General features: G+C 51.6%; 1 protein-coding gene and 1 long non-coding RNA gene across 4 annotated transcripts; one reads left to right on the top strand and one right to left on the bottom strand.

Annotated features, from left to right (window-relative positions):
- Positions 1 to 813: 813 nt before the first annotated feature.
- Positions 814 to 21,125, bottom strand: LOC109256533 (uncharacterized). 3 transcript variants are annotated; one of them, XR_008419350.1, is made up of 4 exons: positions 20,906 to 21,109; positions 17,156 to 17,309; positions 16,800 to 16,956; positions 814 to 1,155 (listed from the first exon to the last, which is right to left on the bottom strand). It is a non-coding gene; the product is annotated as an uncharacterized LOC109256533 (long non-coding RNA). The 3 variants fall into 3 exon arrangements; XR_002075696.2 differs by lacking the exon at positions 814 to 1,155 and having other exon boundaries at positions 15,933 to 16,956; positions 21,029 to 21,125; XR_002075697.2 differs by lacking the exon at positions 814 to 1,155 and having other exon boundaries at positions 15,933 to 16,956.
- NUPR1 (nuclear protein 1, transcriptional regulator) lies at positions 2,404 to 4,092 on the top strand. The gene is made up of 3 exons (XM_019431919.2): positions 2,404 to 2,688; positions 3,090 to 3,239; positions 3,796 to 4,092. Exons 1-2 carry the CDS (start codon positions 2,577 to 2,579, stop codon positions 3,224 to 3,226), a joined length of 249 nt encoding a protein of 82 aa, XP_019287464.1. The 5' UTR covers positions 2,404 to 2,576; the 3' UTR covers positions 3,227 to 3,239; positions 3,796 to 4,092.
- Positions 21,126 to 21,143: the final 18 nt, after the last annotated feature.

Raw genomic sequence — 21,143 nt, 5'->3', positions numbered from 1 at the left:
TAATTTGCCTGGGTGTGGCATCTTGGTTTAAGGTTATTTTCCTCCGCTCCTGATCATCTGGTCTGTTAGTATTCGTGGGAAGGAAAAATTCTTCCCCTGTCCTTCAGAAGCTTCCAGCTGGACTAAGAATTGAATGGACATGAGACAGATAAACAACAGGAAAAAGCGAAGTTTTATTATGCGCTCGTGGGGGCCCCCCGTCATGAAATTGAGACCTAACAAAAATGACCAAAGCAGGCAGTTTTTATCCTTTTCGACGAAGAGACAATAAATCCATGAGGAATTGAAAGGAGAAAGAGAACTTAATTTGGGGAGCTTTAATTTGTAAGCAATTCTAAACAGATTTTGGGCTGGGATAGGAAATGAGTAAAAAAATCACGGACGAAAAAAAATAAAAAAATAAATCACGGACGTCTTCACTCTAAATTTCCTATGTCTGGTGATCAGGGTGTCTCTTTACTTCCTTAACTTTCACCTGGGAGATTTATTTCCTGCTCTCGGCGACTGAGGAGGGTCTGCCCTTCTCACCACAGGTTGTCTCTGAAGTAACTTTTATTTAAAATAACCAATATGGGGCGCTTGGGTGGCTCAGTCGGTTAAGCGTCCGACTTCGGCTCAGGTCATGATCTCACGGTCCGTGAGTTCGAGCCCCGCGTCGGGCTCTGTGCTGACCGCTCAGAGCCTGGAGCCCGTTTCAGATTCTGTGTCTCCCTCTCTCTCTGGCCCTCCCCTGTTCATGCTCTGTCTCTCTCTGTCTCAAAAATAAATAAGTATTTAAAAAAATAAAAAAATAAAATAAAATAAAATAACCAATATGCTAGGGGTGCCTGGGTGGCTCCGTTGGTTATGCATTTGACTCTTGGTTTCAGCTCAGGTCACGAGCTCACCGTTCGTGGGTTCGAGCCCCGCATCGGGCTCTGCACTGACCGTGTGGGCCTGCTTGGGATTCTCTCTCTCCCTTTCTCTCTGCCTCTCCGCCCCTCTCTCTCTCAACAATAAACATTGAAAAAATAAAATAAAATAGCCAATATGCTGAAGCGGCACATTGTGGGGCAGCCTGCCCTCGGTCCGTCTGTGATTGTCCCAAGCTCTGTTTGATTCAGGTGACCTCACTTTCATTTCCTGGATGTTCAGGAATTCACATATCAACCAAACCTGAAAAACAAAAACTAAAGTTAATTCTGGCTCAGGCTAGGGAGAAACGGGAGCAGAAGTGCCTCTTCGTGTTAAACGCAGAACGAGACTGGGTTATTACAGGGTTTTGGGGGAGGTAAAATTTAGGCAGCACCGAGAGGGAACGGTGTTTGAATGGGCTCACAGCAAGGTGGGCAAGTGAGCAGAGAATTTAAACACCTGGCTAAGCCCGAGAAGGTCCTCAGCCCCGGCCCTGGGATTTGGCACATAAATCCCAGGGAAAGTGTGAGTGGGCCACCCCGGGTGTGGCCCTCTCTGGGTCAGCTCAACCCACACGGGCAGATCCCTTCAGGCAAGTGTGGAACTTTCCATCTTCACGCATTTCTTATCTGAATCCCTTCCTTTCATTCATATTAAATAGGCCCAAATGCCTGTTTACTCCGTAATGTCTTCTCCCTCAGCATTTCCATGGTTTGAAAGACATTATTGCAGCATAAGTGGGTTTCCTTTCACGTCGCCTTCCCATTACGTGACGGCATCATGGAGTTGTTTGGAAATTGTGCGAATAACTCATAGGGAAGCTAAGACCGTAGGAGCGTGCCAGGCACTGTCGCAAGTGTCCTTCCCTGAGGTGTCTCATTCGATTCTCTCACCAACCCCGTGAAGTCAATGCAATTATTATCATCTTCATTTGTACAGAGGAGAAAACCGAGGCACAGAGAGGTTAAGTGACTTGTCTGGAGTCACCCAGGAAGTAGTGGACCAGAGGTTTGAACCCAGGGCAGCTGGCTCCAGAATCTGCACTTTTAACCCTCCCTGTTGGGTGAGGGAAACTACCTAGGGACCCACTCCATCACCACACACACCCCCCCCTTCCCAGCTCGGCATATGAAGGGGGCTTTCCAGATGTTTCTTATCAAAAAGGGGTGTTGGGTGTGTTCGGGGTGAGAACAGCTGACCTATTTCATGGAGTGTTCTTCATAACCCGCCACCAGGGTCCTGCGTCTAAGGCAGAATTGGGATGGGGTCAGCTGCGTGGCAGGGGGCAGGAGACGGACAGGAAGGAGTCGGCCAGGTGAGGCCCTCCGATCCCCACTGGGCCACGATCCCAAGGATTGTTTATGCTCAGACTCTGCCTCTTTCCTCCTCCTCCCTGAGGGGCGGGGATCTCCTCTGTGGAAAAATACCCAGCTGGGCGAGCCCCAGTGAGAGGGAGGAGGCGAGGGGAAGGGGCTGGGACTCACAGGACCGACTCTTTTCCCCTCTCGTGATTGCTGTTTACTGGGTCGGGTTCTGGGAAAGGGCCAGATTGCATCAGACAGGGCCTGGGGAGGACACGTGGCCTTATAAGTTGGGGCCCGTGAACAGGGAGGTGTCAGGAAACCAGACACAAACAAAGCGTTGGGAGACGGCAGGGAGACAGCAAGGGAAAGTCAGGTGTGATGGCCACCTTCCCGCAAGCAGCCAGCCCGGCCCAGCAGCCCCCAGGTCCGGAGGACGAAGACCTCAGCCTGGATGAGTATGACCTCTATAACCTGGCTCCTTCTTACCTGGGTAAGGTCTGGCCCGGTCACCTTCCTGGTCCCTTACCTTCTACCCCCAACCCCCGACTAGGATTCCTCCTTGGACTCCTCCCCACCCCCCACCCCTCTCTAACCTGTTCCCTTGACCCCTCCAGTCACCCCTTCCAACCCTTCTTCCCCTTAGTGCTGTCCTGCTCAGCCCTGGGACCTCACACGCCCCTAGAATCTGGGAGCAACAACAGATCATGGGGGCCCCTCATTCCACAGATGGGGAGACAGGGGTTACAAGTGCCCCAAAGCTATGTGGTGACCACTCTCCAGCCCGCTTCCTCCAACCCAGGCTCTTTCCAGCCCGCACTCCCAACCCCCTGCCTCTCCTTGGATGTATCAGGCCTCTGTCCACCTCACCTCGGCCTCTTGCCTGGTTCCCAGGAGCAGGAGGTCGGAAAGGTCGCAGCAAGAGAGAAGCTGCCGCCAACACCAACCGCCCCAGCCCCGGTGGCCACGAGAGGAAGCTGGTGACCAAGCTTCAGAACACGGAGCGGAAAAAGCGAGGGGCACGGTCTTGAGGCAGAGCTGGAGGTAAAGAGTCAGGGGTAGAAGTCCCTCTGCCTCCAAAGGACATGCTCGAATGTGTGTGGTCAGGTGGGGAGCAAGGTTCCAAGAACTGTGGTCTCGGGGTGCCTGGGTGGCTCAGTCAGTTGGGTGCCTGACTTCAGCTCAGGTCACAGTCTTGCAGTTCACGAGTTCAAGCCCCTCGTCGGGCTCCGTGCTGACAGCTCAGAACCTGGAGCCTGCTTCGGGTTCTGTGTCTCCTTCTCTCTCTGCCCCTCCCCTGCTCACACTCTGTCTCTCTCCCTCTCTCAAAAATAAACATTAAAAAATTAAAAAAGAAAAAAAAAGAACGATTGTCTCAACATAGAATAAAATGAGACACACGTCGGACTCTGAGTTTCCTGGTGGCCAGAGCAAAAGGGGAAACACAGAACCTTTGCAATTGGAGGGAAATTTGGTTTACGGAGAGGGTAACAGAGGCCCAGAGAGGGTAGGGTCCTTCTCTGGAGACCCAGAGCAAGTGACCGGGAGAGGAAGAGTTAGAACCCAGAATTAGAACTGTCACTCTCTTTCCTTGCCCCAGATAAGGCTACAGCACGGATACCACACAGCGATGGAGACAGGACTGCGGAGAATTGGCACCTGGGGGAGGGATCCAGGCCTGCCTGCCTTCCCACTCCACCCCAGGACTTACCCTACCTGACTAGGCTCTGAGGGGCCACCAAGCCCCAGAAAAAGGACAAGCTAGGGGTGGGGAGCAAGACGAAGGGAATGGAGAGGCAGCGTCACAAAAGGCACCCCCCACCCCGAAGGAAAGACACCAAAGAAACTGGAACCCCTTAAGGGTGGCAAGGACAATAAACAAAATTCAGCAGTTGCAGCTTGTGTGTGGAATTTTGTCCCCCCTCCCTCTGTGTGGTTTTGTTTGTTTCTTGTCCCTGCCTGCATATGTCTGCCTCTGCATGAACCAACAAGAACGTTTTTTGTCTTTGGTTATATGTGTCTGGGAGAGGGCGTCCCCGGTTTGGTAGGGACGGGTAGAGGCCAGCCTGGCTGCTTTTGTTTTATTTTGGTGTGCAGAGGTTTTGGCAAATGTGCCTCTGTGGTCTCTTAGGAAATGCACAGAAATGTCCTGTTTCCTTGTCATGCTGCCTGTGAAAGAAGCCCCCTCCCCAGACCCTCCCCAGCTCCTCTCCCTTTTCAGAATAAACAATCTTACTGATCATGTCATTTTCATATAAAACCACCTTTTGAAGTGACTGTTCTTTATGGTGCCGTCTGCAAAACGGAGAACACCGAGATTTAGAACATGAAGGGACTTGCCCCAGGTTACTCGGGGGCTGCTGTACTGAAGTCTCAAAACGAGATAGAAAGTTCTCTCTCTGTCACGTAGCAGCTCCAACAGTCAGTACTCTTGGGCTAAAATGACAACTTGACCACGTCAGGGATTCCAGCTACTTGGAACTCATTGTTCCGCCACGCTCCAAACATGGCTTCCACCTTGGGGTCCACACTCGCTGCTTCGGTGTCTGCCACCAATCAGATCTGCATCTCAACCCGTGGAAAGGGAGTGGGGGAAGCCACACCAATTCATTTTGAAGACCATGACCTAAAAGTAGAATACGTTACATCTGGCCAGAATTTAATCGCATGGCCACGTCCAACTACCGGAGAGGTCGGGAGACAGAGTATTCAGGTGCTTAGCCACGTGTTCACCAAAACTTGGGGAAGGCAGGGGTGTGAATACTGGGGAAAAAACTGGCAAGAAACATTTTCCACCGGCAGACTCAGCACAAGGGGCGGGGGAGAAAAGCCCTAGGTCTGGTCCTGGGCAAAGCATTTTTCTTTTTCTCCTGCCCTTCCATATAAGCCCTAGGCTGCACAACTTGGAGGCAATTGTTCTTAGTTAGGGACCTAAGAATGTGAACAGAGGAAGGCCTCAGCCCAGCACAGATCTGGTGTGTCAGCTTTCGAAAATCATGGCAACAGCCCCCATGTAATTGGGCTACTTCTCTGTGACAGGTGTTTTACAGGCGCTGTTCCATTTAACCCTTACACTAATCCAATAGGCATAATGTTATTTGATCCTATTTTACAGACCAGAAAACCGAGGTTAAGAGAAGTTAAGTAATTTGCCCAAAGTCACACAGCCACAACTTGGAGGAGCTGGGATTTTGAACTTAGGTCTGTCTAATTTTTGAAGCCCGGGTCTTTCCCTTTTTACTATATGCCTGAGGATAAAATGTACGACAATGTGGAATCCTAGATGCTAGTTCATTTCTGGTTAATTACTACTCCTTTTGAGCCTGTTTCTTTTCCTGTCAAAAGGTCTACTTCAAAGGAGAAAACAAAGGCTGCAAAGCGCTGTGTCTGTGGCCGAACGTGGCCACTCCCTGTCTTCTGGGTCCTTTGACACTTTGCCAGGAGGCCCCATATGTTACCCTCACTCCTGGCCTGTGATTGGCCCTCCCTGGCCTCGCCCTACCTTGGCACAAACTCTGCCTGGGAGGCCTTTACGTGGCTGTTCCGGGAACCAGATAATTCTTGGAATTACTGAATGTTTGGATCCGAAAGGATCCTGGATGTTAGAGCCCCACTCTGCCCTTCGCGGAAGGGAAAATCAAGGCCTGATGGGGCAGGGGCTAAAACTCATACGAAGACTGGGGACGCAGTCAGGACAAGAACCTGTTCTTGACTCTACCCGTCCAGAACACCCCTCTACTGTTCCACCTACTTTTTACCCCCCCCTTTTTTTGGTCCCCTAGTTGCATGTAATGTCTGTCTCCTTAGTTTCTAGGGGTCCTCCTGAGGACAGAGGGATGACTGACTTCTATTTCCCCTTGGGAGCTTGCGGAAGTTTCCCCACCAAGTTGCCACAATTCTAAGGATTCCCAGCTCCTTGCCGAGAATCTGGAAACTCACTGCGGGGTTTGCTTCACCAACACCTAGTCCTCTTCTGCCCACTCAGCTCTCAGGGCTGTGTATTTTTTCCAATTTCAAAAGCACCCAAAGTTGATTTTAACTGGCACTCCTTAAAGGTAATGCCAGTACGAGGAAGAGTCATGGCCACCATCATTGATGGTCTGCCTGAGGCTTTTCCCCGCCTCATCTTTCACACAGCACTTTCTTGATTTCCGCCCTACGTGCATTTAGGCTGTACCATTGTTTGCCTAGAATTTTTCAAATTACCTCCTTACCTTTTCCACTCAAACGCACTTTAAAAGGAGACTACATCACCACCCAAACTGGAAAACCACAATCACTTGTCATAACTCGAAGATCGTAGAAAGACACCCAATATCACTTCTTTCAGTCCACCTGCGCACACCTCGGGTGACCTTGTGTGCTAAGGGTCACGGGCGTTCACACTCGGAGAAACACGGGTTGTTTCGGAGCCAGACACTCCTCCAGGTGCTCTGCATACGTGGGAGAAGGCCGCCTTGTAATCACCCGGTCGCAGGTGCATTAAAGACACGGCTGCCTGGCTTCCCCTCCCAGAGAGTCTGATTTCGTTGGTCCGAGGTGGAGGCCGGGCATTGGGAGTTGGGAGAGTGAGTCTAACGTACAGTGAAGCGTGAAGGCGTCAGGTGCACGGGGCTTTTGTCTCACACTGCACTTAACAAATAGGGTCGTCACTGCAAGCGCTCCCAAGCCACACGCCCTCCTTACCGTGGGGCCTTGCCACCCTCCTATCGAAGGGGAGACAGGGGACTGTGCTCCTTTTGAACGTGGGGGGAACTTTGCTCTCTGGGGTTCTTGGAGCGCAGTCACCCTGCTGCAAGAAAGTCCGAAGCGACACACGTGGAGACACGACATGGAAAGGCCACGTGCTGATGTCATTCTGGTCTTCAGCCCCGCGGAAGTCCCAGCTGAAAGCCATCCTCCGGCTCCAGACGTGTGAGCGAAGGGAACCCGCTGACGATTTCCAGCCCCAGCCGCCGTGTCACCTCTGGCATCTGAGTCTTCCCGGATGAGGCCCAACAACATATTGGGGCGCCAGAGACAAGCCATCTCTAATTCCCCACCCACGGACGCAGCGCGTGACCAAACGGTCATTTCACAGCCTGACGTTTGGGGATGGTTTGTTACACGGCAATAGTGACTGGAACAGCCTCAGGGTCCCCCGGGCTCAAGTCCAGATCCCGTCTGCAAGTGGGGCTCGAACTCACAAATCGTGAGATCATGACCTGAGCCGAAGTCAGACGCTCATCCGACTGAGCCTCCCCAGCGCCCCAGTTTATCCTGCACCTTAATTTCCACATCTGTAGGCAGGAGATGAAAAGTACACCCACCCCCCGGAATGGTTTTGAGGAGGAAATGGAGTCTCTCAAGCACTTAGCAGGGCACCTGACCCAGAACAAGACCTTAAGGAAACGGCAGAGAAGCAGACACAATGGGCTCTGGATCCAGACTCTGTGGGTTCAAGTCCCTGCTCCCTCATCCTCTGTGTGACCTTGGGCCGCTTACCTGACCTTTCTAGTCTCAGTTTCCCCACGTGTAAAATAGGAATTCCAGTAACATTAAACAAGGGGTCCTTGCTGCGATTAAGCAAGGAAGTGTTGCAAAGTGCATAGTAAGCAGCATGTAAGTGCTTGATTAAAACAGTGACCCGGAAACAGAGTTCCGGCGTGCAAGAAATGCAATCTATTGTTTAAGTTGATACACACTGCTCCTTTTCTGCTGGCAGCAGGTGTCTGATGGGGTCAGTTTGCCCTCCTTTCTCTCCTTTCTCCAGGGTTGATCAGGAGCAGAGCTGGGAAGGGGCGTGGAATGCTCGAGGCCTCAACATCCCCTTGATACATTGCCATCTGCCACCGTGTCCCTGCCACTGCCCTTCCTGTCCTTTCTTTTCTTTTCTTATCTTAATGTTTATTTATTTATTTTATGAGAGAGCGAGCACAAGCAGGGGAGAGGCAGAGAGAGATAATCCCAAGCAGGCTCCACGCTGTCAGCACAGAGCCCCATGAGGGGCTCAAACTCATGAACCATGAGATCATGACCTTAGCTAAAATCAAGAGTCAGATGCTTAACTGACTGAGCCACCAGGCGCCCCCTTGTCCTTTCCGTTTGTTGTTTACGATCAACCCTCACAGCCCTGCTCTTTGTGTGCTCCCTCACAGCCCTGCTCTTTGTGTGCTCCGGGCCACCTCCCAACACCTGGGGGCAGGGATACATCTGGGGCCTGTCCTCCACTGGAAAAGGGGGCACAGTCCCTTCCGTCCTCAGATCTCTCCATACTGTTCAAAACGAGCGTGGCCTGGACTCCGTGGGGACACGCCAGTTCTAACTTCTCCTCCTTTCCTTTTCCAATTGCTTCCCTTCTTCCCTGACTTGGGGAGTACCTTAAAGTTGGCCCCACCCCCACCCCATCCACCTTGCTATTCGGGTCGCTGCGATCCTCTGTGCCTTCAGTCCCCCACGGCTGTTGAACTAAAAATGAAACCGTACTGACATCCCTTCGCCGTAGCAATGAAAGCCACATGGCCCTCACTGACTTACCAGGAATGGGATGAGCATCAAAGGAGACGTGGGGAAACTCCACCTTGGTTTGTGTACAAAAATTGCACGGCGATGGATGGTAACCAGTGATCACTGGTGGGCGATCACTCTGTAGTGCATACCAACGTCGAATTATCACGTTACACCTGAAACTTACATGTTCTACACCAACTTGACTTCAATAATAAAGCATAAAAATATTATTCAACCACAGCAATTATTATTTTTTTTAATATATATATTTTTAAGGTTTATTTATTTATTTTTGAGAGAGGGAGCGTGAGGGGGGGAGGGGCAGAGAGAGAAGGAGACAGAATCCCAAGCAGGCTCCACACTGTCTGCACAGAGCCGGATGCGGGGTTCAAACTCACAAACATGAGATCATGACCTGAGCCGAAACCAAGAGTCGGATGCCCAACCAACGGAGCCACCCAGGTGCCCCGCATGGTAATTATTATTATCACACTTTGGCAAATGCCAAAGTCCTGTGGGAGGGCAAAGGCCTGGGTTATGGGTTCACTGGCGGTCACAGGCTGAGCTGGGAGTAGACTCGGTGTGCTGATTCCCACGTCCAAGCTTTCCAGAGAGCTCTGTGGCCTTCAGGGAGTGCCAGGCTGGAGAAAGCAAAGAAGGAAGAACAACCCATCCCCAGAATCCCTGTGCAAGCAGTCTGCCCCACACAGGGGTACCTTTCCCCAGGGGCCAGACACAACGCCCAGGTCTCTGACAACTAGAAGCACTTCCTTTTCTGTGTAAAAGAAGGTACACTTTTTTTTTTCTCTTTTTTATAATTTTTTTAATGTTTATTTATTTTTGACAGAGTGAGACAGAGCATGAGTGGGGGAGGGGCAGAGAGAGAGAGGGAGACACAGGATCTGAAGCAGGCTCCAGGCTCTGAGCTGTCAGCACAGAGCCCGACGCGGGGCTCGAACCCACGAACCGCGAGACCATGACCTGAGCCGAAATCCAACACTCGACCGACTGAGCCACCCGGGCGTCCCTATACTTTGCTTTTCTGATTACAAAAGCAGTGAATGCTGTGGAATCAGAAGATGAGCACCATCCCCTTGGGTTCAGTCCTCCTGACTGAACACATCCTCCCTCTAACTTTTGCCTTACATTTGAGTTATAAAATTGAAGTTCATTTGTAATCATTTCACGGAATGCTTACACCAGCTCTGTGCAGCTTTATCCTGTTCTCTCTTTTCTGGAGAACTGGTTTGGAGAAGTTTTGTTGGAGTGTGTGTGTGTGTGTGTGTGTGTGTGTGTGTTTTACTGTTCGAGGAAATAATCATTTATTCCTTCGACACATATTTATGGAGCCAGGGAATATTCTAGAAGCTATGAGTACAACAGTAAACCAGTTCTCTTCTCATGGAGCTCACATTCCAGTGGGGACAAATAATAAAAGTGAACAAACAAAAGAATTTCAGCAGGGCGTGTGCAATTTAAAACGCCTCAGTTGCGGGGGGGCACCTGGGTGGCTCAGAAAGTTGTGCGTCCCACTTCGGCTCAGGCCATGATCTCGTGGTCCGTGAGTTTGAGCCCTGGGTCAGGCTCTGTGTTGACAGCTCAGAGCCCGGAGCCTGCTTTCGGATTCTGTGTCTTCCTCTCTTTCTGCCCCTCCCCACTCATGCTCTGTCTCTCTGTCTCTCTCTCGCTCTCCGTCAAAAATAAACGTTAAAAAAAATAAAACACGCCTTGGTTACGGAAAGCCTCACTGAGACGTGAGGGCCTTTAAGTGAAGACCAGAAGGAAGTTAGGGAGTCATTTGTGCTGAAATTCCTCTTTATTAAAAGAGCACATAGTACCCATCTAACATACTATGCATTTTGCTTATTAATTTATTGTCTGGGGTTAGGGGAGGTGACCGCTGGCAGCCAAGAAGCCCGAGGCACTAAGGGCAGGGGCTCAGTGACCAGAGGCAGAAGGCAGGGCCTGGGCTGGGTGACCTAAGTGTCCTCTCTTCTGCTTTTGCTGACCCCTCCTCCCCTAAGCCTGGTGCTTTGGGCCCTCCATGGAGCAGGTGCACTGCCCTGGGGAGTCTCCTAAAGGTGTTCTGGGGACGCCCTCTCCGTCACCATCCTCCTTAACATGCTTCCCCACTGCCCATTTGCGTGTGGTGTTCAGACCCCAACCACCCGCCCCTCGGGCTAAGTTCTTCTTCAGGGCTGGTCAAGAAGGCGCGCAATAAACATTCGCGGACGAGCATGTCAGGACTAGTCTCGCTTCACAGCGCTCTTGTTACTGGGGACGTTTCTCCTCCCGCCCCGTCCTGTCAGAATCCTACTAATTCCCAACAATCAGTGTTGCCTTCCAGAGTTTTCCCCCATCTGATCGCCCGACAGAGTTGACCCACCCCACAACCTCACCGGGCAAATATAGTCCTCACCCCCATTTTGCAGATGCAGAAACCGAGGCTGAAAAGGAACGCGATTCGCTAGGTCTGGGTCAGAGATTCTCACCTGCAGGAAGCTTCCTCTGTTTCTCACGAGAACCACCCTCTCCTCACCCCGAACCCCATGCTCCTCTGTACCTCCTGCTGCAGTCTGGCCTATTTTAGGGCTGTGTTGACGTCTGCTCCCCCTTGAATGAGAACGGTGTTGGAGTCAGTATATCTGCTGCTTCTATAGGAGTTGTCTGGGCCTGCTCTGCTCTCTTCCTCTGGGACCGGGCGGTCAGTTGGATTCTGGGGCTCAGACCACCAAGGACAGCGGTGAGGGCACGAGGTCCTGACCAGCAATCTCTGCGAGAGGGTCCTGGGAGCAGGGCTGGTCTATCACCTGCAGAGGAGAGTGTGAGCCAGGATGGGGGTCCGGGAGGTGGAAGGGGCGGGGACTGACATAGCTGTGACCTCTGACCTCTACTCCAGCTTCCCCTCTGGCAGCAAGGGCCCTGTCTCCCTTGGGAGACACCCCCCACCCCTCTGCTCCTGAGGGTTTCCTGGTATTTACAGAAAGCTTGGAAAGTGCATATTCCTACTCCCGGACAGGTGAGAGGTTCTGGACTTTGGGGGAATGGCCATGAGATTCCTGGTGGGATGTGTGGAGCCCGGGGGGGGGGGTGGGGTGGCTGGGAGACTCCCTGGGTCCCACCCTCTCTTATTTGCCCCTCTCCTCTGCCCTCTTTCAGTGTCACTGTTTCCTGCATTCTTCTGGCTGCTCATCACAGTCACCCTGGCAAGATCCTCGGTGCAAGGGAACACGGAGAGGACCCTAGGGTGGGGGGGCCGGGCCAGTAGGGCTCCTGGCACTTTCAGTGAATGCAGGAGAGGGATCATCTCTTTGTCAAGATTGAACCCTGGGGCGCCTAGGTGGCTCAGTGGGTTAAGCGTCCGGCTTTGGCTCAGGCCACGATCTCATGGTTTGTGAGTTCGAGCCCCGCGTCGGGTTCCACACTGACCATGCAAAGCCTGCTTGGAATTCTCTCTCTCTCTCTCTCTCTCTCTCTCTCTCTCTCCCCGCCCCCCCCCCATGCTCTCTCTCTGCCCCTTCCCCACTTGCACCTGTGCTCGCGCTCTCTCTCTCAAAAATAAATAAATAAACTTAAAAAAAAAAAAAAAAAGTTTGAACCACGGCACCATTTGGAGAGGAGGCCTCAGGGGTAGGCCTCTTGCTATCTTTTGCTCCTGAGCAGGGTTTCTGTTTTCTGGCCCCTCTTCCTTTCTGTGCCCTCCGCAATTAGAGGCCGTTGGTGCCAGTGATCAGGAGCATGAACTGCCACGGCTGTAGTGGAATTGAAATGTGCTAAGAGACTATAACTTAAATGTTCTCACCAAAAAAAAGGGGGGTTGGGATACGAGGTGACGGATTGTTCATTAACGCCAAGGGAGAAACACATTCACGGTGTTTACACATATCAGATCAGCACCTCGTACACTTTAGCTTGTAATTTTATTTGTCAATTAGACTTCCATAAAGGGGGGGGGGAAGGATGTGGCCTCTCAAACTGTTCTGTTTTGATTCACATTTCAGTCCTGCTACTGTTGTGTTATCAACCTTGGTTTCCTCATCCGTAAACTGGATTGTTTTGAGAAATATATGAGTTTGGGCGTGTAAAGCCATTAGAGCGATGTCTGATGTATAGAGAAGGTTCAAAATGCTAACCGCTCTGCTAGGCAGTATAGTATAAATGGCTAAGAAGACCAGAGGTCCAGGGTTCAAGTCCCAGAGCTGCCGCTTACTAGCTGGGTAACCTTGGGCACAAAGCCTTAACCCCTCTGGGCCTCAGTTTCCTCTTCATATAATGAATATAAATAATAATACCTCCAGCATAGGGATTCCATGAGCCAGTAGTTGAAAAGTACCTGGGCACATAGAAGCATTTGATTACATTTTATATCACTTTAATTTGTATAATTTTATAATTATAATATAATTTTAACTTTATTCCATTCAGTATAAGTTCCGTGAAGGCAGAACGTTCCATTGGCCCCATTCACTGCTGAACTCAAATATCTAGAATAATGCCTGGACATACCGAGCTGGCGCTCGGTAAATATTGACCAAGCATCTACTCTGTTTTCACGTTGTCCTTTCTATCTGAAACGCTCTCTCCACTGGCTTCTAACAGAGGGCTCTTTCTACTACACGATGTATTTGCCTTTATCATTTAACAAAAATCTGGTCTGTGATTTTTGACATTGGAAATCCATTGTGAAGGTGGCTCAAAGCAGGGGAGGGGAAACACAGCTCCAAATAGCTTAAGCAGAAAAGAAGAGGGGCGCCTGGGTGCCTCAGTCGGTTAAATGTCCAACTTCGGCTCAGCTCATGATCTCGCGGTTCGTGGGTTCAAGCCCCACACCAGGCTCTGTGTGACAGCTCAGAGCCTGGAGCCTGCTTCGGATTCCGTGTCTCCTCTCTTTCTGCCCCTCCTCCTCCCCCACTCACACTCTCTCTCAAAAATAAATAAACATTAAAAAATTTTTTTTTTTTTTTTAGAGATTCACTCACGAAACTAAACTTTTCAAAGTAATCGCTTCAGGAAGAGCTGGATCCAGGAGCTCGAAGTAACTTGTGAGATCCTTGTCTCCCTCTCTGGCTCTCAGCTCTACTTTCCAAAGTCAGTTCCAGACTGAGGCAGGGTCTTCCCTCACGGCAGCCAACAGCAGGTTCAAGTTCACATCCTGCCTGTTTAGTCACAGCTGCAGACCGGTAAGTTACAAACTGCCCTGCTTTGCCTCTGGTCTCCCACGTGTATCCAGTCTTCTCAGCTAGGTGGCCGCCTCTGGGGGCAGGGACCATGGTTGCCACACCTCAGTACTCAATCCCTAATTCTGTCTTCCCCTCTCCTACCCAAGGGCAGAATCATGGGAAGAGTGGAAGTTGTTCACATCAATATTGGCAGCGGGACTCATGTCTGAGGAGGTGGGTCTGGAGGAGGTCTGGGGAAGACCCTAGGGGCCTTGGGAAGGGCCCAGAATGTGCAGAAAAATTGAAAAGCTAAGAGACTAACATCTAGATCTTAGGGGTCTTAGTGTAGGTGGGAACCGGAGGCGACAGTCCTCAAGCCATAGAGGGGAAAAAGGCATTCATGAAAAGATGAAACACCAGATGGAGGTACAAGGAGCCGGTTATTTGAAGAGCTGAGGAAGGTGTTCTACACAGAGGGAATAGCAGGTACAAAGGCCCTGAGGTAGGAGTGCGCCTGGAGTGTTTGTGGGGCAGCCAGAAGGTGTGGGAGGGAATAAAGGAGGTCAGTGGGAAGGATCACCAGGGCTTTGTAAGCCATTCAGAGGGTTTTGCTTTCACTGAGTGGAATGAGAAGCCACGGGGACCGGTAAGGCCAGGAGCGAAACTGAGGCAGGAGCAAGAAAAGCGGGTGGGCAGAAGCATATATGTTGTATATATTCTTTTGTATGAATCAGATAAGACATGAAACTATAAGCAGTGGGTGTGTACCATTCCGGGGGAGCCACCTGGGGGTTTCACATGCAGTGGGCCAGACGAGTGAGGGACACGGCAGCCACGGGTGGCTGAGACCCCGCAGAGGCTGCGGGGTGAGAGCTCTGGCTGTGGCGTAGGGCCCGGTGTCAGCCTCTGAGCTTAGGGCCGCCGGAGGCCTGGTGTGTGCTCGGGCCTGCGCCCCTCCCTCAGACACCTGGCGTGACCCATCCGGGGGCTCAGCCCAGGGTCTGTCTCCATCCCAGGTCAGTCCCACCACTGGGACTCACCGCCAGAGGTGAGTCCCACCCACTGGCTCTCATATTTGAGGCTGTCCACACCCTGGCCCAGGGCCCAATTTGCTGGCTCCCGGCGATTTCTGTTTCTGGCCCGAATTCTGCCCTGACGCATGTTTCTGGGTCCCTAGGTCCCCTCTGCCTGTGCCCTCACCACTCACAGCCCCAACCGTCCTTAATTTGTAAGATGTGACTGCAGCCTTTTCTGTTCCTTACCCTCTTCTTCCCACTCTCCTTCCACCTTTTTTCATCCGTGGAGGGCAACCATGCCTTGTATTTATTAATGACAACTAACATTTCTTTCCTTATACCTGTTGTCTTACCACATGCCAGGCCCTGTTCCAACCTCTTGGTAAATAATAGCTCATTGAATCATCTAAACAGTCTTAGGAGTTTGTATTATTTGCCTCATGTTATAGCTGGCAAAGCAGGCGCAGAGAGGTTAAGTAACTTGCCTAAGATCACACAGCTACTCAGTGGCAGCCGTTTATGTGCGTAATCGTCACCGCAGTCCCATCCGGCGAATAAGTAGCCTCCCCACCTAGTAGATGAGCCAAGAACAGGGGGATTTCAGGCCTCGCCAAAGGTCGTACTTGACCAAAGGAAGTATAGGGGCTGTGAAAGCAGCGTAGGACTGACTCCCAAGTGGGGCCCTGACCCGTGACCCCCTATGTCCCCCAAGTTCACCTCCATGTCTGAGCTGGGAGGTGGGCAGGCCTGGGATCGCAAGCCTCATCTTACAAATGGAGAAACTGAAGCCAAGAGTGTTTGGGCCTCTCTCTTTCAAGAGGGTACACTTGAGGGGGGAAGGGCAAGCAGGGCCGGGACTTGAACCGGGACTTTTTACCCCCAGGCCGGTGATTTTTCCTCGACAGCCCTGCCTCCTGGGTTTCAAACTCTTCCTTCCTGGCACTCCACAGAGCTGGTGTCCCACCTTCTCCCCACACCCTGCGTGGCTCAGTCTTCCCGCCCCTGCATTCCTGCTTCACCTACACAGAACACCCCGCGATAAATATCTCATCACTAGTGCGTCCCCCACCCCCACCCCTTTGTCTCAGCCCTCCCTAGGTGTCTGCCATGGCCTTGATGACTTTTTTCTCTCTTACAGGGAAAAAAGAGATGGGATCGAGGGAGAGAAGCCCTCTCCCCTTGCCAGACTCCCCTGCCCCAGGTCGGGAGTCGCATAGGAGACACCCCATCTAGAGGCAGCCCCCAGGGTCGGTGGGAAGGGGCGTGGCGAGGGCACGCTGCAGAAAGAATGACTGACCCTGGGTGTGGTGTGGGGTGCATGTGTACAACAGGAGAGAAGTCAGGTGATGGGGGCTGGGGCTCTAGGATGTTCCACCTCCACGCTCAGGGGGGAAGGGGTGGGCGCTGTGCCTGGGCTCAGGGTCTCACCACCTGTGTTCGGGAGACTCCGAGGTGTGGCCCCAGCTCCAGACTGGCCCCACCTCCCCCCAGCCTTCCTGCCTTCAGCGAAGCCCAGCTTGATTTAACCGAGGGGTTAGTTCCAAGTCTCGGAGTTGACATCAGAGGGCCCAGGGATTCCCCTCACCAGCCCGAGCTGAAAACAAGGGACTTGAGTTCCAGGCTTCGCCCTGTCGCTGATCTGCTGTGTCGACTCTGAATCGAGACTTCCCCTCCCTGATTCCATCCTGATATCACATCTGAAGCTTCTAACTTCTACTTCCTAGGCGCAGGATTCCCATGCAACCCCATGGAGTGTCCCGTGGGGTCAGAGCTCTAACGGGGTACTTGGGAAATGATCAGAAATGTGGCAGATGGCTCTTTTCTCTCTCTTTTAAATCATCTAGGTTTTAATTTCCCTACGTAATAATAGGGGCAGCATTTGAAAACTGCTACTGCTTCTCAATGAGGAACCTGATTTCCGGAGCTGGCCAGTGACTCACCTGAGGTCACCAGAAGTGTCAGCTACACACTGGAGTCCATAGATCTCCGGGATCTTGGTTTCCTTTCCAGCAGTTCTCAGCCTTCACCACATCCCTTCGATTTCCTGCTGCTCCCAGCCCAAGCCTCAGCTCACCAGCCAAGATCCATTCGTGGCAACTGAGGCCCAGGTAGACAGAGACAGGCTCAGGCCCATCCTCCAAGGATATAGACAGAGGCTGCCCCCCCACCCCATGCCCCACCACCACCCCGCACCTCTCCTCATCGGCCCTCTGGTTTCTTGGCAAGGCTCTGCCAAGATCATCAGCCCAGGGCCGTGGCCAGCAGCCCAGAAAACCCCATTTCCATCCTTCAGTACCTGTCTGGAGCCTTGGCAGAGTCGGGGAAGGCTGACAGCAAGAGCTCAGGGCTCGGCAGTGGGTCCCAGACCTCCCGCTCTAGGAGGGCAACTTACAGAGCGCCAGGAGGGCAACTTACAGAGCGCCAGCCGTGAGTAGAACCTGCATTAGGCACTGTGATAAAAGACAGATTTGTTTGCTGATTTGCTAAGAAGCTGCTATTGTTAGCTACGGGGGATATATCAGTGCACATAACTGGCCAACATTCCCACCCTTGGGGAGCTCGCGCTCTAGTGCATAGAGAGAGACAAAAAAGAGAGAGAGAAAATGTTAAATATTTTTTAACGGTGTTTTCTCTTTTTTGAGAGAGAGACAGAGACAGAGACAGCACAAGTGGGGAGGGGCAGAGAGAGAGAGAGAGAATATCCCAAGCAGGCCCCATACTGCCAGCGCAGAGCCTGCTGTGGGGCTTGAACCCATGAAGCCGTGAGATTGTGACCTGAGCCGAAAGCAAGTGTCAGACACTTAACCGAATGAGTCACCCAGGAGGTCAAAAATGTTAGATATTTTTAAATGTTATGGAGAAATATAATGCAGGGAAAGGGATAGAAAGTATATGTAAGAGACACAGGCAAATAATTAAAGTGAACAGTTATTAAAGATAACGTCTTCAAACTATGATTATATGGGATTTCTGGAATCTAATGAAGGGAATCTATAAAAAAAATAAGAAAAAAATAATAATGAACAATTTAAAGTTTACTCTCTGAGGGGCGCCTGGGTGGCTCAGTCAGTTGAGCGTCCAACATCGGCTTGGGTCATGATCTCCCGGTTCGTGGGTTCGAGCCCCACGTTGGACTCCTTGCTGACAACTCGGAGCCTGGAGCCTGCTTCAGATTCTGTGTCTCCCTCTCTCTCTGCCCCTCCCCTATTCGCACTCTTCTCTCTCTCTCTCTCTCTCTCTTTCTCTCTCTCTCTCTCAAAAATAAAAATTAAAAAGCTATAAGTAGGGATGCCTGGGTGACTAAGTCGGTTAAGTATCCGACTTCAGCTCGGGTCATGATCTCGCAGCTTGCGAATTTGAGCCCCACATCGTGCTCTGTGCTGACAGCTCAGAGCCTGGAGCCTGCTTCGGATTCTTGTGTCTCCTTTTCTCTCTACCCCTCCCCCGCTCATACTCTGTCACTCTCTCTCTCTCTCTCAAAAATAAATAAAAACATTAAACAGTTTTTAAAGAGTATTAATAAATAAAGTTTACTCTCTGAAAGAAGACAAAAATAAAGACGTTCACTGTCACATCTAATTAACATGGTACTAAAATACCCAGCTAGAAAAAACAAGGCCACACAAATAATGTGTATTTTTTAAAGGTATAAAATCTGGAAAAGGCACCACTTGCCCTTTATAACCAGGAACAAAGTAGGACAAACTATAAACTAATGATCTTGAACTCATGAAGGCGCTGAGGTCACGGGGCTAAGAACGGACCTCACATTCAGAATAGGACAGATCCCTTCGGTCAGCAATAGAACGTTTATTTGCTTCGGGCAGACACTGATAAATACCACACAAACTGACGAAAATATTAATCTAAAATTTTGTTTTAACGAAACCCACTGCAAATAAAAATAGATTAAAAATGAGTATGTTCAAAAAAAAAAAAGATAAGCTATGTAAACGCCAATCAAAAAGAGCAGGACCGGTTGAATTAATTTAAAAAAAAAAAAAAGTAAGCTTCAGGGAAAAAGAGGGAATATTATCAGGGAGAAAGAGAGACATTGCATTCTGGTAAAAGGGTCAGCTCTTCAAAAAGGCATCACAGTTCTAGGGGTGTATCTGCCTAAATAACAGCATTTCAAAGCAGTTGAGAGAAATCGATGCATCTAAAAGGGAAAATGGAGAGATCCACAGTTAGAGTTGGAAATTGCACCATTTCTTTCTAGAACAAAGAAAAGAGAAAGTGCCAGGGACCGGGCTGCATATTTTAATAGGGTAGTCAGTGAGGACTCCATCTGAGAAGGTGACGTTTGAGCGGGGATCGAAAGAAGAGAGTGGGCTTTGCAGATATCTGGAAGAAGAGCCTTCCAGGCAGAAGAGACAGCAAGCGCAAAGGCCCTGAGGCAGGAGCATGCATGCCTGGCAATGAGGGAGCCGGGATGGCTGGAGTGGTATGAGCGAGGATAGAATAAGCAAGAGAAATAAAAATGAAACGTCTGTTGGAGACAGGATTTATGGCAGGAAGGAATGAGCTATTCAGGGGAGGAAGCCCGTGACAAGGGGTAGGTTCAGAAAAGGTTGAGGAGAGGGAACTCCAGAGAAGGCAGTGGGACATTCTAGGCAAAGAGAGGAGCGTGTGCAAAGGCAAGCAAGTCTGAGGTGGTTCATCATGTCCAAGCGTGAAGCTCCAGCTGCCGGAGCAGAAATAGGGCAGGGGCCAGGAATGAGGCTGTGGGAGTCAGCTGCAGCCAGATCGAGAAGGGCAGAGACGCGACAAGAGACAGGAGGTCTTGATGAACCATCAGAGAAGGTCGGGAGGATCAGGAGGTTGTGGTGAGAGAGTGGGTGATGGGGTTCGAGGTTCAGGAGGTATGGCAGTTCTGGGTACCGGCAAAGGGTGGGGAGTGGTTGCATCAGAGGGTGAGTGGGGTGGCATGCCTCCAGAGTGGCCGCAGGACTTGGGGATGGGAGGAAGACCGACCAGGGCCTGTGCCTGTCCTCACGATCAGTCTCAGGATGTTTGGGACCCCCCAGAGTGGGGAGCCTCAGCTGCGTGGGATGTGGGAGAATGAGCTGTCACCACTGGGGGACGCGGCAAGCGAAACCCATCTGGGCTAGGCAGGTGCCAGCCGCTCTTCCTTTTCCTTCTCCTCCAAGCAGCCCTCTGGGATTGCTCCCCGAAATGTACTGGTACTTCCCTGGCAGTTGGTTCCAGGCGGCCCCGAGGGGCAGGGCCTGTGTAGAGCCGAGGAGGCAGACTACAGGAAGGGAAAGCCCCCATGGTTTCTGTCTCACTGCAGGGACCCAACAGGGAAACCCCACGGATCCCAAAAGGAAAGTGGGCCTCGGGGAAGACCAAGAAACCCCCATCGTGTCCCTGAAGATGGAAAATCCAGGGTGGGGTGAAGGGTGGAACCGTGCTGGAAGGGAGACCTGTCGTTGAGGCAGCCCAGCCCTGACAGCCGTCCACAGAGCAGAAACACACAGGGCAGGGTTATTCTGGGACCTGGCTGAGCCCCATCCTGACCTCACACAACCCCAACCTGGTGAGCCCTGACCCTGGTCATCGAGGGAGCTCTTATCCCAGCCCAGGCCTGAGCCCTGACCTGAGTCACAGGCTCTGTCAGAAGCTCGGCCACAGCCTGAGCTCTGGGCCCAATCCGGACTGAGGTCTAAGCTCAACCCCGATGGGTCCCAAGCAGAGCCTCTGGGTCATTGACGGCTCTGACCCCAAACACAGACAGAGCTAGGATGTTGGCCCTAGACAAAGTTCTAGACCAAGTCCGGCCCTAGTAGACCAAGTCCTGATCATGGTTACAGACTGAGATCTAATCCCAGGTCTTACTCTGGCCAAAGACAGAGCCCTCGGCCCATTCTCACCTGCCCTGCCCCTGCCCGGGCTGGGGCCCCAGTGCTCCACACAAAACCCCCCTCCCAGCCCCCCCAGCGACTTCCCCGCTTCCTTCGCACTCCCTCACTCAGCCATCTGGTAAACCAGAAAAGAGTAGGATGACTCAAAACCCCAAGTCCTCTCCGATGGGCAATCCCCTTACCTGGCCGTCCATCTTTTGCCAGACAGTGAGCTGGTGATGGCATAGGATGATGATGACAGAGCAAAGGAACAGGAGGGGTTGAGGGTCCAGGACCCATCACCAGCCCCTAGAGCAGTGACTTACCCGGGAGTGGGGATGCGAGGGGAGGAAATGTCCTAGGAGCTCAGCGGGGGGTCCGGAGCTTGGATTGACCGAAACCCTAGCTTCCCGCCACCCCCTCCACCCCCCCTGCTGCACC

Source organism: Panthera pardus, unplaced genomic scaffold, assembly GCF_024362965.1.
Source record: "Panthera pardus isolate Hobbes unplaced genomic scaffold, ASM2436296v1 HiC_scaffold_5, whole genome shotgun sequence".
NCBI classification, from domain to species: domain Eukaryota; kingdom Metazoa; phylum Chordata; class Mammalia; order Carnivora; family Felidae; genus Panthera; species Panthera pardus.
Note: the sequence above shows the minus strand (reverse complement) of the source record. Positions and strands in the feature narration are given on the sequence as shown.